The 20,000-nt window shown below is 44.8% G+C and overlaps 1 protein-coding gene across 1 annotated transcript in view; it reads right to left on the bottom strand.

The window, feature by feature from the left end:
- Positions 1-5,982: 5,982 nt before the first annotated feature.
- The window catches only part of Cdk12 (Cyclin-dependent kinase 12), a 16,283-nt gene continuing 2,265 nt past the window's right edge, over positions 5,983-20,000 (bottom strand). Inside the window, exons 2-11 of the mRNA XM_043027091.2 lie at positions 14,191-15,894; positions 12,043-12,650; positions 10,820-11,065; positions 10,515-10,681; positions 10,140-10,336; positions 9,842-10,043; positions 9,376-9,647; positions 8,526-9,048; positions 7,386-7,539; positions 5,983-7,185 (exon numbers count right to left, since the gene is read on the bottom strand). Coding sequence (XP_042883025.2) covers positions 6,995-7,185; positions 7,386-7,539; positions 8,526-9,048; positions 9,376-9,647; positions 9,842-10,043; positions 10,140-10,336; positions 10,515-10,681; positions 10,820-11,065; positions 12,043-12,650; positions 14,191-15,782 — 4,152 coding nt within the window. The 5' untranslated portion in view covers positions 15,783-15,894 and the 3' untranslated portion in view covers positions 5,983-6,994. The remainder of the gene's footprint in view (positions 7,186-7,385; positions 7,540-8,525; positions 9,049-9,375; positions 9,648-9,841; positions 10,044-10,139; positions 10,337-10,514; positions 10,682-10,819; positions 11,066-12,042; positions 12,651-14,190; positions 15,895-20,000) is intronic.

Here is a 20,000-nt window from a genome sequence, read left to right as displayed (position 1 = left end):
TCCCCTCCCCTTTCTTCACTTCTCCCCCCTCCTTCCTTCCCTTCACACTCTTCTCCCCTCGTCTTCCTTCCCTACACACCCTTCTCCCCTCTCCTTCCTTCCTTCCCTCCCCACCCTTCTCCCCTCTCCTTCCTTCCCTTCCCATCCCTCTCCCCTCTCCTTCCTTCCCTTCACACCCTTCTCCCCTCTCCTTCCTTCCCTTCACACCCTTCTCCCCTCTCCTTCCTTCCCTTCCCACCCTTCTCCCCTCTCCTTCCTTCCCTTCCCACCCTTCTCCCCTCTCCTTCCTTCCCTCCCCACCCTTCTCCCCTCTCCTTCCTTCCCTCCCCACCCTTCTCCCCTCTCCTTCCTTCCCTTCCCACCCTTCTCCCCTCTCCTTCCTTCCCTCCCCACCCTTCTCCCCTCTCCTTCCTTCCCTTCCCACCCTTCTCCCCTCTCCTTCCTTCCCTTCACACTCTTCTCCCCTCTCCTTCCTTCCCTCCCCACCCTTCTCCCCTCTCCTTCCTTCCCTTCACACCCTTCTCCCCTCTCCTTCCTTCCCTTCCCACCCTTCTCCCCTCTCCTTCCTTCCTTCCCTCCCCACCCTTCTCCCCTCTCCTCCCTTCCTTCCCTTCCCACCCTTCTCCCCTCTCCTTCCTTCCCTCCCCACCTATCTCCCCTCTCCTTCCTTCCCTCCCCACCCTTCTCCCCTCTCCTTCCTTCCCTCCCCACCTATCTCCCCTCTCCTTCCTTCCCTCCCCTCCCCATCCTTCTCCTCTCTCCTTTCCCCCCACCCTTCTCCCCTCTTCTTCCTTCACTTCACACCCTTCTCCCCTCTCTTTCCTTCCCTTCACACCCTTCTCCCCTCTCCTTCCTTCCTTTTCCTTTCACATCTTTCTCCCCTCTCCTTCCTTCCCTCCCCACCCTTCTCCCCTCTCCTTCCTTCCCTCCCCACCCTTCTCCCCTCTCCTTCCTTCCTTTCCCACCCTTCTCCCCTCTCCTTCCTTCCTTCCCCCCCCTCTCCCTTCTCCTCCCCCCCCCCTTCTCCCCTCTCCTCTCCTCCTCCCTCCCCCCCTTCTCCCCCTCCTTCCCTCCACCCTCTCCCTCCCTTCCTCCTCCCTCCTCCCCCTTCTCCCTCTCCTCCTTCCCTCCCCCCTTTCCCCCCTCTCCTTCCTCCCTCCCCACCCTTCCCCTCCTTCCTTCCTCCCTCCACTCTATCTCCCCTCCCTCCTTCCCTCCCCCTCCTCCCTCTCCTCCTTCCCTCCCTCCCCCTTCCCCCTCCCCTCCTTCCCTCCCCCCTCCTATCCCTCCCCCTCCCTCCCTTCCCCTCTCCCTCCTCCCTCCCCCCTTCCCTCCCTTCCCTCCCTCTCCTTCCTCCCCCCCTCTTCCCCCTCCTCCCCTCTCCTCCTTCCCTCTCCTCCCCCCCTTCTCTCCCTCCTTCCTCCCTTCCTCCCTCTCCCCTCCTCCCCTCTCCCTCCCTCCTCCCCCTCCTCTCCCCCCCCTTCCCTCCCTCCCCCCTTCCCTCCCCCCTCTCCCCCTCCTCCTCCTCCCCTCCCCTCCCTCCTCCCTCCCCCCCTTCCTCTCCTCCCCTCCTTCCCCTCCTCCCCCCTCTCCCTTCCTCCCCCTCCTCCCTCCCCTCCCTCCCCTCCCCCTCTCCTCCCCCTCCTCCCTCCTTCCCTTCCCTCCTCCCCCTTCCTCTCCCTCCCCCCCTTCTCCCTCCTTCCTCCCCCCCTCTCCCCTCCCCTCTTTCCCCCTTCCCTCCCCCCTCCCCTCTCTCCTCCTCCCCTCTTCCTCTTCTCCTCCCTTCCCTCCCCTCCCCTTCCCTTCCTCCCCTCCCCTCCCCCTTCTCCCTCTCTCCTCCCCTCCCCCCCTTCTCCCCTCTCTTTCCTTCCCTCCCCACCTATCTCCCCTCTCCTTCCTTCCCTTCCCACCCTTCTCCCCTCTCCTTCCTTCCCTTCCCCCCCCTCTCCCCTCTCCTTCCTTCCCTTCCCCCTTCTCCCCCCTTCGTCCTTCCTTCCCTCCCCACCTATCTCCCCTCTCCTTCCTTCCCTTCACACCCTTCTCCCCTCTCTTTCCTTCCCTCCCCACCTATCTCCCCTCTCCTTCCTTCCCTTCACACCCTTCTCCCCTCTCTTTCCTTCCCTCCCCACCTATCTCCCCTCTCCTTCCTTCCCTTCACACTCCTCTCCCCTCTTCTTCCTTCCTTCCCTCCCCACCCTTCTCCCCTCTCCTTCCTTCCCACCCTTCTCCCCTCTCCTTCCTTCCCTCCCCACCCTTCTCCCCTCTCCTCCCTTCCTTCCCTTCCCACCCTTCTCCCCTCTCCTTCCTTCCCTCCCCACCCTTCTCCCCTCTCCTTCCTCCTTCCCTCCCCACCCTTCTCCCCTTCCCCTTCCCTCCCTCCCTTTCCTTCCCTTCCCACCCTTCTCCCCTCTCCTTCCTTCCCTCCCCACCCTTCTCCCCTCTCCTTCCTTCCCTTCCCATCCCTCTCCCCTCTCCTTCCTTCCCTCCACAATCTTTTCCCCTCTCCTTCCTTCCCTTCACACCCTTCTCCCCTCTCCTTCCTTCCCTTCCCACCCTTCTCCCCTCTCCTTCCTTCCCTCCCCACCTATCTCCCCTCTCCTTCCTTCCCTTCACACTCCTCTCCCCTCTTCTTCCTTCCTTCCCTTCACACCCTTCTCCCCTCTCCTTCCTTCCCTCCCCACCTATCTCCCCTCTCCTTCCTTCCCTCCCCACCCTTCTCCCCTCTCCTTCCTTCCCTCCCCACCTATCTCCCCTCTCCTTCCTTCCCTTCCCACCCTTCTCCCCTCTCCTTCCTTCCCTCCCCACCTATCTCCCCTCTCCTTCCTTCCCTCCCCACCCTTCTCCCCTCTCCTTCCTTCCCTCCCTCTCCCTCCCTTCCTTCCTCCCACCCTCTCCTCTCCTCTCCTCCCCTCTCCCTTCCTTCCCTTCCCACCCTTCTCCCCTCTCCTTCCTTCCCTCCCCACCCTTCTCCCCTCTCCTTCCTTCCCTTCCCACCCTTCTCCCCTCTCCTTCCTTCCCTTCCCACCCTTCTCCCCTCTCCTTCCTTCCCTCCCCACCTATCTCCCCTCTCCTTCCTTCCCTTCACACCCTTCTCCCCTCTCTTTCCTTCCCTCCCCACCTATCTCCCCTCTCCTTCCTTCCCTTCCCACCCTTCTCCCCTCTCCTTCCTTCCTTCCCTTCCCCCCCTCTCTCCCTCTCCCCCCTCCTTCCTTCCTTCCCTCCCCACCCTTCTCCCCTCTCCTTCCTTCCCTTCCCACCCTTCTCCCCTCTCCTTCCTTCCCTTCCCATCCCTCTCCCCTCTCCTTCCTTCCCTCCCCACCCTTCTCCCCTCTCCTTCCTTCCCTTCCCATCCCTCTCCCCACCCTTCTCCCTTCTCCTTCCTTCCCTTCCCACCCTTCTCTTCCTATCTTTCTCCCCTCCACAGCCTTCTCCTTCTAACCCTTCTCACCTCTCCTTCCTTCCCTTCACACCCTTCTCCCCTCTCTTCCCTTCCCTCCCACCTATCTCCCCTCTCCTTCCTTCCCTCCCCACCCTTCTCCCCTCTCCTTCCTTCCCTTCCCACCCCACCCTTCTCCCCTCTCCTTCCTTCCCATCCCACCCTTCTCAGCTCTCCTTCCTTCTCTTCCTATCTTTCTCCCCTCCACAGCCTTCTCCTTCTAACCCTTCTCACCTCTCCTTCCTTCCCTTCACACCCTTCTCCCCTCTCCTTCCTTCCCTTCCCACCCTTCTCCCCTCTCCTTCCTTCCCTTCCCACCCTTCTCCCCTCCCCACCTTTCTCCCCTCTCCCCCCCTTCCCTCCCCACCCTTCTCATCTCTCCTTCCTTCCCTTCCCACCCCACCCTTCTCATCTCTCCTTCCTTCCCTTCCCACCCCACCCTTCTCCCCTCCTTCCTTCCCTTCCTATCCTTCTCCCCTTCACACCTTTATCCTTTTAACTCTTCTCACCTCTCCTTCCTTCCCTTCCCACCCCACACTTCTCCCCCTCACACCCTCTCATTCCTTCCCTTTTCACCCTTTGCCGCTCTCCTTCCTTTCTTACCCTTCTCTCCTCCTTCCTTCCCTTCCCACTCTTTTCCCCTCTCCTTTCTTCCCTTCCCATCCCACCCTTCTCCCCTCTTTCCTTCCCTTCCAACCCTTTTCCCCTCATTCTTTCCCTTCCCACCCTTATCCCTTCTTCCTTCTCTTTACACCCTTCTAATCAACCTCCCCTCTCTTTCCCACCCTTTTCCCTTCTCCTTTCTATTCTTCCCATTTTTCTCCTCTCCTTCCCACCCTTCTCCCCATTCCTTCCTAACTTTCCCATCCTTCTCCCCTCTCTTCTGTACCCTCACTATCATTCTCCACTTCCCATTCCCCCCCCCCCCTATTCTATACCTTTTTTATCTCTCTTCTCTCCTTCCCATCCTTCTACCCTCTCTTTGCCAGCCTTCTCATCCTCCTTTGCCTCCCTACCTATCTCCTCCTTCTCCCCTTGCCTCCCTACTATGTTCATCATATTCCATTAGCCTTCCAACCCTCCCTTTCCTTTTCCCCTTTCCACTCTAACCTTCCCAGCCTACACGTTATCACACTAGTCTTTGCATTCTTTACTCCTCCACAGTTGTGTTTTAAATGAAGTAAAAATAAAATAATATAAAAAATAAAAATATATAAGAAACAGATTCAATTAATTGCAGAACATCAGGATTTTCAGTAACTGAGTAGTGAAGACTTGAGATCAGAAGAAAGGTAAGTCCAATGCAACTTTTTTTTTTTCAGGACAGGTGTGACTGCTGGCTAGAGCCCCCTTTTTAAGTGTGGTCAATGACAGGTATGCCATCACTGAGACCCAGTATAAGTATGCTTTCAGATTTTATTTATATATATTGGAAGATGCAGATTATTGTCTTCAAACAATAGATATACATTGAATGCTGTTTTACGAATATCCTTAGATGACATATTTGCATTATAAGTGCTGGCATTTCAAAGTGATAGCAATAACAGTAATGTTTAACATTATATTTCTAAAATTTTGTGCTTCTGCAAAGTTAATGCTATTGATTTTAATTTCCAGACTATAAACCATATAAATATGAGTTTATTTCTTGAGAGTCTGCTCTATGACTGATTGGTTAATACTAGAGAGGCTAAGAATGAAGCATTGTTATTCTCCAGCTGTAATTTCTCTGTGGACATCCCTAAAAATTACCAAGTGAAACAAGTTTCTTTTCTAGGGGGCAAGCTATTAGCTTGCTGGAGGTATGTAAATGTGTAGTTTATAGTATTAATAACAGTTACAGATTAAAGCTTGCACTGAGATGTATTTTTGTCAGCTTTGTATATTCAAATTTGTTTGATTATTACTCTCAGATTTTTAAGTATTACCTTAGTAAATCACTTAGTAAACAAAGGAGTCAATTAATAGGCCTACCTGATCTTTACCACTTACTCTTATTCCTTAAGTTTTCAGAAAAAAAAGTACTTAGTTATATGATCATTATTGTTACTAACATTATTATTATTATTAATTATTATTATCAACAGTTTACACAGTGTTTACTTCCTTTTTCTTTATAGTTAAAAAGACCAATTTTCATGAGAAATTCAGTTATTACTTGAAGGTTTCATTAAAAAATGCATAACAACCAGATAAGCTTTTCAACAATACTAATTACTGAATATATAATATATATGTATATATATATGGTTTGCCAAAAGAACAATTATCACCAACTCATGAAAATTACTTTTTGTTGTAAAACATTTTGTTGTATGTCAACATCATACAGCTCCAAAACTGGTATTAAAGAATTATGTAAAACACAAAGTCAAAACCAGACAAGAAGACATTAGATCAAGTTTGTATTTGTATTTGGAACATTTTGATACAGTTATAAATTGAAGATAACAATACCCTAAAATTGTTCAAATCTTCAAGTTCATTAATATCTGAAGTCAATGATAAATATGTCGGAAAGCTTGCGTAGTTTATTGAAAGACTTTTATTTTACATTCATTTTATTTATACAAAAGTTACCATTACAAACCAATGGTACACCATGGACTATAGACAAAAAAAAAAGAAAGAAAAATCTCAGTAATTCTACAGAACTTGCAGTAACAACCTGCACACCTCAGGATCAAAACAGCTAAAACTGAGGAACTGCAGAATAGAGGAGGTGCATAATTTATTTTTACAGTTATAATACACATCACAGATTGAACAGCCTGACAAGTGTCATTGCCTGGCATCAGACCATTTGTTCCAGGACAGCAGTGATGTCCTACAAGACACTAAAGGTCAACACCACTCAAGCTCACTCATAAACTGTTGAAATATTTGGTCATTATCATTTTTCACTAATGAAACTTGAAGGCTTTACGGAATGTTATGACAGTATCTCCTGTGACTGTAACCAATGCATAGGAGAGGTTATGTCACTCACCACTAACCTGCTGTCCTTGCTCAGAATGGAACAATTCTTCTGTAACCTTCTCAATCCTCAGGTAAGTAATTTTACATCAATGTTTCCTGAATGCCCACAAAAGCAAGGCCTTTTGCTATGAACTTTACAAACCCCATCACTCCTTAGGGTACGAGTAATGGCTGGTCTGGTGGTTGTGGCACAACACAATAAAGCAGAAGGAAAAGAGGAATTGAGAAGGGGGTAATTGGTTGGGCACAGTGAAGCTTCAATGCCTCACAGTACATATATACCAACCAATTAATGATATCCCTAATTCTTATGGTGTTCCATCTTTAATCCATTTACAGCTTCTGCTATACATATGAAAAACCTGGTAATGGACATAAATCAACTTAAAATTTCATATTTACTATAAACAATCTTACATCTGCTATACATATGAAATACCTTGTAATGGACATAAATCAACTTAAAATTTCACTTTCAATTTAAAATTTTATTTTTACTATAAACAATCTATTAACCAGTTCATTATTTATCAAACCTGAGCCTTGAGTGACATCCTAAAACTTGGGGGAAGACGGTCATGTAACACGACCCGAGTTATTGTATCGGTGGCTGTGGTCAGGGTGAGGGCCTGTCTGGCCTCTAAGTGGGGGGATAGGTCCAGGAGTCAAACCAGAGACAGGAATATTGAAGAGTGCCATCAGCTGCACCAAAGCCTCACGAACACCCTCAGACAAAAGTCCTGTTTCTCCATCTCCTCCAAACAGTCCTGTAAAAAATAAAGCTGTTTAGTCAAATCCTCTTAAATTAAACTACAAACATAAAGGAGAGATTATCCACTATATTAAAATCTATACATTTCCTATCAAGAACTTGCAGAAACTGAGAAAGAAAGAAAGAAAGTAAGAAAGAAACATTCGTGGTAAAGCCTGTCAAACTCCGTTGAACCTAAACAAGCATAATACTCACCTGCAGGAGTGATAACAGGCTCATTTGGTTCTAAAGAAACATCTTTTACTTCAAGCGAATTACTATCTCCTCGTAGTCTTCTCTCTCTTGTTGTAGCAGCTAGAAGGACTGCTGCATTTAGACGCTCAAGGAGGCGACGAATGCCCAAATCGAGCTAATAAAAGAAAGCCAAGTTAAAAGACATCATTCTATAATTTATTCTCATTATGATAAGAACATCACAAATAAACCAAAGCAAGATTTCCACATCTTAACCCATTCGCACCAGATGATGTGCTTATCACTTAACCCATTCCCGACGGGGGAATTCTAGCCTTGAATGTCCAAATGCCGGGGCGTTCGAATTATTAGGCCTAAATCAATTGAATGGCTGGCACAATACTGTGCCGCCCGGCAACTGGGCTTTTGAATGCGCGGTACACATGCTGTACCACCCGTCCTGTGTGGGTTATGGGAATATTTCGCTCTGATCAGATGACCTATCATGTTATGATCTCTCCCTCTAACTACATGTTTTATAAAGTTACATTTGTATATACTCATTGCACTTGCATTTGTATAGACACATTATTCTTGGCTGTAAAAAAAAAACTCTCGGCATCCCACAGAATCAAGCGGGTATAAAGCGCTCTGAGAGGCACAGTACAGCATCGTAATGGGAGAGATCTTGCACGCACAGGTAGGAGCAGCATTAGGCAAATAATCACCCTGTCACAAATGGATTAAGGTGGACTTGCATATCATAATATGAGTCTACATATTATATTAACCCATTAGCAGCAGAAAGCATGATTTGCTGCAAAGGCAGTCGATCATAGATGCGGATGGCACCATGCCAGACAATGTAAACCAGCCATCCTACTGCACAAATATTTATTTAAAACTGCGACCAATGGGTTAACAGTAAAACAAGTACATTATATATAAAATGAGAAATGTAGGACAAATACAAATTTAGACCTTTAATAATATTTGATCTTCAAGTTTCTAACTTATTTGAATTGCACATATACCTTTCATAAATTCTTGGAAATGTTAATAGTTACAGGTGATTCATAAAATTATGATTGTCCAACTTAAATTTTATAGCTTTGAAATCTTTTGATATACTTAAAATTTAACAGCACAAGAACAACTTACTTGTTCACTCATAAGTGCTGCTAGTTGACCAAATACGACAGTTTGTCTTGTATTTATGAGCTGAGCTATGTGGCAGAGTGGTCGATATAAAGGATGACCCTCATCATGTGTCACTGGTGGAGTATTATAACGGTGACCTGCTTGTGGTGGAGTCAGGCTATCTCCTGCCCCTGTTCCAGGAGGCGTATGTGACCCCTGGCTCTGGTAATGTAATGATGGGGGTCCAGGGGAATTGCTACGTGAGGTAGGCAAGCTATTATTTAAGTAGCCTTCTCCGCTGTTGGAGTCATATCGCCTGCCATCAAGGTTTCCATCGTCAGGTCCCCCTCTGTACATTGGCCGTTGATCCTTATGAACTCCAGAATAACCAGGGGGACCAACTCCAATGCCCATGCCTTTTCCAGGAAGGCCAGGGGGACCAACACCCAGTGCAGCCTCTTGCTGTTCCTTCAACTGGCGTCTTCTTCTCTTGCTCCACAATTCATGACAATCTTGATACTTGGGCAAAGGTGGTGGTTCCATTCTGTGAAATCATTTACAAAGAATTACCCACTGCCCAGAAAATCTTTTCACATCTTAAACACAGGCAAAGTAACTAATCCTCCTTCCTTTACTATTATATCATAATAATATACATTACCTATCATATCTTGTTCACTGTCAATACAGACTAAATTTCAGAGCCTCTATTTAATAATATCTACTGAAGACACCATACCAACTCCTAACAAATGTATCGTCATGAAATTTAAGGTTAGTTTATGTTGTGCATCAAATTTTCAACTTCACATTTCCAACCAAATTCAAATACATTTATAAATCACCAACATCAATTTTAGAAGATACTTACAGTTCAGGATCAACACTTTTGAGCCAAGCTCCATTAAGGGCATTCTCAGCACTAATCCTCTTAGATGGGTCTAGCTTCAGCATCTGGTCTAAAAGATCCAAGGCTGGTGTGGGCATCTTGTCTCTAAAATCATCTACTATTCTTCTACGGTATGTTTTTTTGGGCTTCATTGTGCCCCATCCAGGAAGTTTCACAATATCAGGCCAATCAGCTGGTGACGGTGTCCCACAAACTCGCGATATTACATCTAGTTGCATAGCTTCTGTGCTAGCCTGGGTAAGACATACAATCAATCAATATACAAATTGCAAATTGTCATGTAAACATTCAGCACAACTTTACATTCCTTATGCAAGTTGTTAAAAGGATGTTATCCAGTTTTATATGATAAGAAATAAAGATCGTCATACTGTAATTATCATACTACTTCCATTGTATTTCAAAATTAGCATATTTCAATGCAAACCTGAAAGAGTGGTCGCTTTTGGAACAGTTCTCCTAGGATGCATCCACAGGACCAAACATCAATAGCTGGGCCGTAACGTTCTTCTCCAAGAAGCAACTCTGGTGGTCGGTACCACAAAGTAATAACCTTGTTTGTGTATGGACGTTCCTTGTTTGAACTAAATAATCTTGCAAGACCAAAATCACCCAATTTAATTTGACCTCTGGAAGAAAAAAAAATAAAGTATAAAAATATATATCTACGACAAATCTACAATATATTTTTTAGAATAAATACTTGCCACAAACACTGCACTTACTTGTTGTTCATAAGAATATTGCTGCATTTTATGTCCCTGTGAAGAAAATTCTTCTTGTGGCAATAGCTAAGACCATTTAGTAGCTGTTTCATAATTGAGGCATTGTGCTGTTCTGTGAACTCTACCATGCCAGATTCCAGCAGTCCCATCAAGTCATGGTCCATGTACTCAAATACCAAGTAGAATGAACCCTTGTCCTGTGAAAATATAGTGGTTTAGTAAGTCATAATAGCAAATAATCATGAATCTACTTTATACAGGCATCCTAAACCTAGGAGTGTAACAGATGCCCATGTGAAGGAAGATAAGAATATGTAATATAAATAAAATCTACAACAAGAACAGAGAATGTAAAGAAAATGTTCAGTGACTTACATGTCGGAAGTCAACAGCATCCTGCTTGTCTGTTACAATTTCCTTTAAGTTTACAATATTCTTGTGATTTAGCTGCTTCAAGATCTTGATTTCTCGTACAGCCGTAATAGGGAATCCTTCTTTCTCGTTTTCTAATCTTACCTTTTTCAAGGCAACCATTTCATCATCTGGTGATATTAGCAAATAATCAATATCAATAAGGAAGCTAGTATTAAAAGTTTATTTATTGATTTCAATATACATTACCAAATATAATAAGCCTATTTATCTCAAAGTCACTTTATGGTAAAATCAGGAATACTCACTCTTCTTGTCCTTTGCCCTTGCCTTGTACACCTGTCCATAGGTTCCTTCTCCAATCTGGGCAATAATATCAAAGACTTCAACACATCTTTCACTCCAGTCTTCAAGACAGGTGCGGTCTTGCCGTTTCGCATTTAGGATTTTTGGCCTGACCAAATTAGGACGAGGTTTGGGAGGGCCACTTCGTGAAGGGGGTGGTGTACTCATTGGATCGTCATCTGGTGACAGTTCTTCAGTTCCCTCTATCACTGAAAAGGTAATAAGTCCCAGCAATTTCTTAATATACCTTACTTTATTAAAAATGCGATAAAGAACCAAAGGAAACACTAAATCTTAAAAAAAAATATATATTTTTAAAAATCTTCAACAGTATTATCTCATAAATTCCATGATCAGTGTTTAAATTTATCAACAGAGTAAAGTATGCTAACCCATTGGTCGCAGTTTTATAAATTATGTATAGTCATGTGGCTGGTTTAAGTTGTATGGCCTAGAGCCATCCACGTTTGCGACCAATGCTGCCTTGACAGAAAATCATGCCATCAGGTACCAATGGGTTAACATTGAATTGATATATAAGATTGTTTTTGAAAGATGAAATTTTGATGAAATATATTCTTCTCATCTCATTATTTAACTCGTTCACACTTGAATCATACACTGTTCACTATGATTTTACATTCTTACTTATTTATCTTTAGTCACCAGGGTGTCAAGTGCTAGGCCTACCTGACCTCACCTATTTACAACATTCCTAGGTTATTTGTCAAAAGTTTTCATCTCTCTTTTAATATCATTAACATTATTAATAACAGTTTTATTCTTTATTATTGTTGTTGTTACAAACAATAATAATAATAGTAATGAAATTTTTTTCCAACAAAAATACAGAGAATGAAGTAAATAGGTGAGGTCAGATAGGCCTACTAACATACTTAGGGAGCCATTAATCCTATGATGACGGTGTGTCACGGCTAAATGCCTGATGACAGGGCGACACACCAGTGTGACGTTCCCAATGCAATATTGCATAGGCCTGGCATAGGGGGTTGCCACTTCTTGCCGGGCCCGTCGGGATTGGGTTAACGTGCAGTAAAAACAAGATCATACTAGATAGTTCATGTATACATGCACTCCTAGCATCAATAACTTTATCATTCATCATGATACTGATACCATAGCATGGTTTAGACTATTATATAGACAAATTCCTCTTCTGACTTACTTGGAGGCATTGGGAGGTCCTTAGTAATACTAAGCCTAGCGGGCCTGGACTCTGGAGGCGTGCTGGGAGAAGTTGGAGAATCAATGTCTTCCAGGTTGATCCCTGGTGGCATTGGCAGCTTTGTCAAGCTTGTTGGCACAGACACTTTCTTAAAGTCTATTTTAATTACAGAATTACTGGCACTTTCTTGTTCTGAATGGGATGATGGATTTGATATTTCCTCTTGGTCCACTGCAGCATTTGTATCATTTTTAGCAGCGCCATTAGGAATGCTTGCTGCTGAAGCCGTGGGTCCAGGGGTATCTGGTCCAGATGCAGAACCACCACCTTCTGGTTCAACATTCTCTTTTCCTTTCTCTGGCTTTTCACCTTCTTTTGTCATCAACTGCTTGATACGTTCTCTATTTTTCCTACTTTTGACTAATTCTGCAAAAAGGCTTGTTGAACTCATGTTGTTCTCATGTGCAAGGCGATCGGCTGCAGCACGGGGTGGTGTGCGACGCGGAGGTGTATGTCGTGTGCCACCACGTCCTGGGGATGATCGTCTGTGGCTCCTATCGCCACGTCTACGCCCAGGGCTTCGACTTCCACTTCTTGAGCGCCTTCGCCTAATTAATAATCATTAGCAAAGGTTGGGTCAATTAGAATAAAATCTTGTAATTTAGCCAAACATAGAAAAGATGATGATAATACTATCTTAAGTATTTTCATGCCAATGAAGGTTTAATAATGGCTTATAATCTCAACTATTGGTACGAAATAGAAAGTAACAACAATGTTAAGATACTGCTTAGAATGAGATTACATAAGACTGAAAATCATGAAAATTGTAAAATCAAATGGTGATAATCACATTCAATATTTCTTTCTTCAAAACTGACAGCAAAATATAAGAAATAAACCCACAAGAAAATAGTATCAGCATAAAATGTTATCCCCTTAACAGGACCAATTTGCCTGTACCTGGTAATTTCGCCAGGATATTTCAGAGCGTGTGGGCTAAATGCTGCAGGCTACTTTGTATGCTGAGGCAGCGACCAGCACGCCTGATCACCTAGCAAGATGGCCAGACAAAGCCATGACAAGACGTTCACATCACCAAGCAGGAAGACCAGCCAAGCCATGATGTGAATGTCATGTCATCTGGCATTAAGGGGTTATCAGGAAAAATCAATAAAGACAACAGAAGTAATGGTAGTAGTAAAATATGAAAAAAGCAAAACAAACAATTATTACAAAGAAAAATAAGCAGAAACAGAAGAAAAACATTAACATAACTGATAGACTAATAACATCCAAAAGATGAAGAAAATATGAAAAAGTTTATTAAATAACTAGCCTAATTGCAAGGCTGCTTAATAGTACCATAAAAAAGGAAAATTACTCCCTTCTTCTACAGGTTAAAAACAGAACTATGTATATTATAATTTACATTTTACAAGCCTAGTTGTTTTCAGCCTATCATTTTTTTTTTTATTCAAATCTCAAAATAATGTTGCTAATTTATTTTGTTATTCAATGCAAGATATTACTATAAGAAATACAGAATTTTCAAAATAAAAGAAGAAATGTTACATCTTTCAAGAATGCACAAATACAGAGCCATTTGTGCACCTGGTGAAGAAGTTGTTAGTCTAGCACAGTTTAGTACCCAAAACCATATTAGTAGAAGGTAGGTTTTAGTGCATATGCTTATACACTCAATATTAGCATGCACTTCACATACAACCTTAGCCAAACTAGAGAGAAACCACAATCAAATAATTTCAACCAGACAGTCTTAGCAAAGAGCAATGGCAAAAATGCATGTTTGTTTAAGAGTTAAAAGCAAGCAAGGAAAAAAAGGATAAAGCATGAAAGGGGAAAACAAACACACACACACACACACACACACACACACACACACACACACACACACACACACACACACACACACACACACACACACACACCCATATTATATACACGCACACACACATATACACGCACACACATATACATGCACACACACACATATACCGCACACACACATATACACGCACACGCACATATACACGCACACGCACACGCACACGCACACGCGCACACACACACACACAAGCACACATAACACACACACAGTCAAAACTTCATACAAACCACGTTTACCTTGGTGATTGGCCACGGCTTCTGCTGCGACTTCTACTTGGGCTGCGACTCCTACTTCTGCTTCTCCTTCCATGAGAATGATACTCCCTGTCTTTGTCCTTTTTCTTTTTCTTCTTCTCCTCCTTGCGAGAGCTTGATGCAACTCCATAGTACCTGCTGCTGGTGTGTGGTGGAGTCTCTACATACTGAACTGGGCTGCAAGACCTGGAGCGTTTCCTGCTGTAGGGTGGAGGAGAGGTATGGCCTCGATGGGGAGCTGCCCTTCTTGGAGAGTTTCTGGGTGGAGGTGTCATATTGCCTCGCCTCTGACTTGGAAGAGGTGGTGTAGATGGTCTGCGGGGACTTACATGATGACTTCGGCCAGAACGGTCATAACTCTTGCTTGCAGATGGAGGCTGAGGCGGTGGCGGCGAGGTAGCATGACGAGCACTACGGTGGCGAGGCGGGCTAGGCGTATGTGGTGATCTGTGTGGAGACCTATGAGTAGGAGTGCGCTCTCTGGATCTATGATGAGCAATATGTGGTGGTGTTCTCCGGAGCTCATTGCTACGGGTATGATTTGTATCAGGAACAGGTTGTGGTGGAGTATGTATTACTTCATCATCATGAGAACTAACTGGACTGGGTTCCTCGCCACGATTCCTTGGCCTGGATGGTGCACCTGCTGATCTTGGGTCATGACTAGGAGCAACTCTTGGAACACATTTAACTACAATTGGTTCTGACATATCATCTTCAGAACTAACACTACCATCACCTATACCTTCCTCTTCGAATTCTGGACTTCCACTTCGAGATTTGTGTTTACTTTTCTTTTTCTTTTTCTTGTGCAAAACTGGGCTATGAGATCTCTCAGATCTTTTACGTTTCTTTTCATGTTTTCTCTTCTTTTCCTTTTTGTGTTCCTTCTTACGAATGCGTGAATGATCTCTTTCTGACTCAGATGGTGTGCGTGCATGGTGATAAGGATCTCTAGAGCGATAGTACTCCCCACGAGTATCTAAAGTACGACGGTCAGGGGACATGACCACTGGATATGGTACCAGAGGTCGGGAGCTTAGGGGTGTGTGATGTGAAGACGTAGGAGATGCTCCAACTTCTCCGTCACTATGGAGTGGCTCACGAGGGGGTCTTGGAGGAGATCTTGGAGCGTAGGATGGGCTTCGGCTCAGACTGGTACCGTAGGTAGCAGGAGCAGGGCTGTGACGGGGACTGGGTCTTGCTGAACGTGCTGGTGATCGAGGTCGCTGGCGACTATACCGAGGGCTTATAACAGGGCTCTGACTAGGACTGTCCGTGATCTCACCAGCCTCTGGCTCTGAGAATTCTTCTGAACTTACGTCAGAATATTCAACAAGAGCCCGAGGCTCCCGGGGATTACTGGAGTCTCGGGGGGAGCCCCGAGATCCTCCCTGTTGCGCTTCTTCCTTATCTTTTTCTCGGTGGTGATTCTTTGGCCTCCTCACTGTTGGAGAGACAGTGGCAGTGCTGTGGCTTGGCTGTTGGTCATGGTCCTGGCCTTCTTCTTGTTCAGCGTCAGAGAGAGAAGAGAAGCTCTCATCAGACTCAATGGTCTCATGGATGCTCGGCATGTCCCTGGTCACTGGCACCCAGCGCCACACAAATACAAGCCCATGGTTTCACCACAACCGACCTCCAGCACCACCACCATAACCTTACAACTGCATTACTAGTAACCAACACCTGCAAAACAAGGATTTCTCATCACATATATCATAAAGTCAGGCTCACATAGATGGGCTACAAAACATCACATTTGCAAACTGAAATAATTACTTCTTTAATATATGTTACAGTTACTCAAGAATAATAAATAAATAATAATGCATAATAAATTAATAAATAGGCATTTAGCTACTTACATTTTTCCTATTTCCCATCTCTTGACTAACATTCAACAACTTTCACATCATTAAATCTAGCAAAAAGTAACTCATTTGGTAATATTATCAGGTATGCATGCATAATTGTACAGAAAATTTTATAATGGTAACCTGTTATTGTCTGGTAAATTATAATTTTATAGGATCTGGTCAACAGTGAAATCATCTGAAACTTTCAAAACAGTTTTCACATTGGCCAGTTGTTATTGATGTGTCTGTGTGATTTCACTGATGGGATATCTGTATTTTGCCCTATAATTTTTTTTATCTGTATGAGCTTACCATGCTAAAAAAACACTTTTTATTATTGAAATTTATATATCTAAATATATAAATAAATGAGCCACTAGTCTTTTTTACACTTGAAATTTTAGCTTCTCAAATGGTTAGGGTAAGTATCAACAGTTACCATTGGCTTACTCTGATGAACATCTAAAGATAATGTCTTACTTTCCTTACAGGAAGCATATGCAAGTACTATTAGCCTGAGTCTTTAGTCTGAGCCACACTATCATTGCAATGCTATATCATTCATACAAGACAAGACTTACTGAGTTAAAAGTAGACTATGGGTATTTCAAATACTGGTAAAAAATATATTTATTTTTCTACTAGACTTTATATAATGAAGCCATACAAATACTTAAAATATGAAATGCTGTATAGTTGAGAAGATATAATTTCCCAAAGTAATCCTCTGTTCACTCAGCTGATTCATGCAACAACCTAGCAAACTATGACTAAAATGTCTTAGAGCAGTTTTAGTCAGATAAAGTGATGGCATTACCATCAAGGACAGACATTCAGCATTAAACATACTGACTAAAAAAACTATTCTCCACATGATCTTCTACCTGAATTAAATTGAATTTCATGAACATTCATTTTCTTTGAAATTGAATTTAAATCTAAATTACACATGTACACAATAGCAAAGATGACAACCAAATACTTTTTCTTAATTATCATCAACATTTAAATTTGTAATCTGAGTACCAGTAGGGGATTGACTCTTAACCCTTCTGAGATGGGTCACATCTTGAGATGTATAGCTTGGACTGGGTATCTTAAAAGATGTGTTTTCTATCAAGAAAAAATGCAGTTCTAAATTATAAGTATGTGTGTATATGTATATGTATATGTATATGTATATGTATATATAAATATATATACACACACACACACACACACACACACACACACACACACACATATATATATATATATATATATATATATATATATATATATATATATATATATATATAAATGCATACACACACACACACACACACACATATATATATCTGATGTTGGAAAAAAGTAGCAATAACATCTGACATCTCCATCTAATAGGATGCAGCAAATATGATGCTTTATACTCGGATATTTGGTCTCACACAAGCACAAACAATCCTATTTAATGAAAAAGACACTGTTCTTCACGTACTACTACAACATACAAAAAAGGCTCCCACAAAATATGCTAACAGATATGGTACAATCAAAATCTAAGAGTTCACAATGACTATAGATAACAGACAAATAAAAAGCAATGATATTCACATAATTGTAAAGATAGTTAATTAAAATTCTATAGACAACCATAACCTTTAGCTACAAAAAATATATATATATTTTGAGTTTGTTTCAAATCAGAAGGGAGGGAGAGGGAGAGGGAGAGGAGAGAGGAGAGGAGGGGAGAGGAGGAGGAGAGAGGAGAGAAGAGAAGAGATAGAAAGATGGAAAAGTGAAGTGAGAGAGACATATAAGACAGAAAGAGATGAAACGTTTATATAAGCATAGGAGAAAAAGATAAATATAGTAATAAAAGGAAAATAAACAAAGCAGGAAGAAAGGTGAGGACATGCAACACAGGAAGAGGAAAATGAGAAGGGAGAGGATGAGTAAGCAGAAAGGATAAGGATGAAGAAAAGAACAAGTGGATGCAGAAAAGAATTAGGAAGAAAATAAAAAGGGGCAGGAAAGGCAAAATGAGCAAGATGAAAAAGAACTAAAAGTAATAGTGAATGAAGGAACTTTAAAGAGATGGTAGAAAAAAAGAGGGGAAGGGAGATAGAAGGGAGGAGGAAAAGGGGAGGGGGGATGAGGAGGAGGAAAAGGGGAGAGGGGAAGTGGGGGACGAGGAGGAGGAAAAGGAGAGAGGAGGAGGAGGAGGAGGAGGAGGAGGAGGAGGAGGAGGAGGAGGAGGAGGAGGAGGAGGAGGAGGAGGAAAGAGGAAAAAGGGGAGGGGAGGAAGAGGAAGAAGGAAAAGGGGGAGGAAGAGTAATAATAATAGGAGGAATAAGAGGAAAAGTGGGGGAGGAAGAGGATGAAGAGGAAAAGGGGGAATCATGAGGAAGAAGAGGAAAAGGGGGAGGACATGGAAGAAGAGAAGGAAAGGGAGGAGGAAGAGGAGGAGAAGAAGAAGAAGGAGGAGAAGGAGAGGGAGAAGAAGAAGGAGGAGAAGAAGGAGGAGAAGCAGAAGAAGGAGGAAAAGAAGGAGAAGGAGAAGAAGAAGGAGAAGGAGAAGGAAAAGAAGAAGAAGGAGAAGGAGGAAAAGAAGGAGGAGGAAGAGGAGAAGAAGAAGGAGAAGGAGAAGGAGAAGGAGGAGGAGGAGAAGAAGAAGGAGAAGGAAAAGAAGAAGAAGGAGAAGGAGGAAAAGAAGGAGGAGGAGAAGGAGAAGCAGAAGGAGAAGGAGAAGGAAAAGAAGAAGAAGGAGAAGGAGGAAAAGGAGGAGGAGGAGGAGAAGGAGGAGGAGGAGAAGGAGAAGCAGAAGGAGGAAAAGAAGAAGAAGGAGAAGGAAAAGAAGGAGAAGGAGAAGGAAAAGAAGGAGAAGGAGAAGGAAAAAAAGAAGGAGAGGGAGAAGAGGAGGAAGGAGAGAAAGAAGGAGAGGAGGAAGGAGGAGGAAGAAGAGAAGAAAGGAGGAGGAGGTGGAAAGGGAGGAGGAGGGAGGAGGAGGAAGGAGGAGGAAGAAGAGAAGAAAGGAGGAGGAGGTGGAAAGGGAGGAGGAGATGGAGGAGGAAAGGGGGGGAGGAGGAGGAAAGGGGAAGGAGGAAGAAAGGGGGGAGGAGGAGGAGGAAAGGGGGAGGAAATGGAGGAAAGGGGGGAGGAAATGGAGGAAAGGGGGGGAGGAAGCGTAGGAAAGGGGGGAGGAGGAGGCGGAGGAAAGGGGGGAGGAGGCGGAGGAAAGGGGGGAGGAAGCGTAGGAGAGGGGGGAGGAGACGGAGGAGACTGAGGAAAGGGGGGAGGAGACGGAGGAAAGGGGGGAGGAGACGGAGGGAAGGGGGGAGGAGACAGAGGAAAGGGGGGAGGAGGAGGCGGAGGAAAGTGGGGAGGAAGTGGAGGAAAGTGGGGGAGGAAGCGTAGGAAAAGGGGGAGGAGGAGACGGAGGAAAGGGGGGAGGAGGAGGCGAAGGAAAGGGGGGAGGAACTGGAGCAAAGGGGGGGAGGAGGAGGCGGAGGAAAGGGGGGAGGAGGAGGAGGAGGCGGAGGAAAGGGGGGAGGAGGAGGAGGCGGAGGAAGGGGAGGAGGAGGAGGCGGAGGAAGGGGGGAGGAGGAGGAGGAGGAGGCGGAGGAAAGGGAGGAGGAGGAGGAGGAGGAGGCGGAGGAAAGGGGGGAGGAGGAGGAGGCGGAGGAAAGGGGGGAGGAGGAGGAGGAGGAGGCGGAGGAAAGTGGGGAGGAGGAGGAGGCGGAGGAAAGTGGGGAGGAGGAGGAGGAGGAGGCGGAGGAGGGGGGGGAGGAGGAGGAGGCGGAGGAGGGGGGGGAGGAGGAGGAGGCGGAGGAGGGGGGGGAGGAGGAGGAGGCGGAGGAGGGTGTGGAGGAGGAGGTGGAGGAGGGTGTGGAGGAGGAGGAGGCGGAGGAGGGTATGGAGGAGGAGGTGGAGGAGGGTGTGGAGGAGGAGGAG

This window comes from Penaeus japonicus, unplaced genomic scaffold (genome assembly GCF_977035675.1).
Source record: "Penaeus japonicus unplaced genomic scaffold, GWHDUDI00000001_assembly GWHDUDI00000009, whole genome shotgun sequence".
Taxonomy (NCBI): domain Eukaryota; kingdom Metazoa; phylum Arthropoda; class Malacostraca; order Decapoda; family Penaeidae; genus Penaeus; species Penaeus japonicus.
Note: the sequence above shows the minus strand (reverse complement) of the source record. Positions and strands in the feature narration are given on the sequence as shown.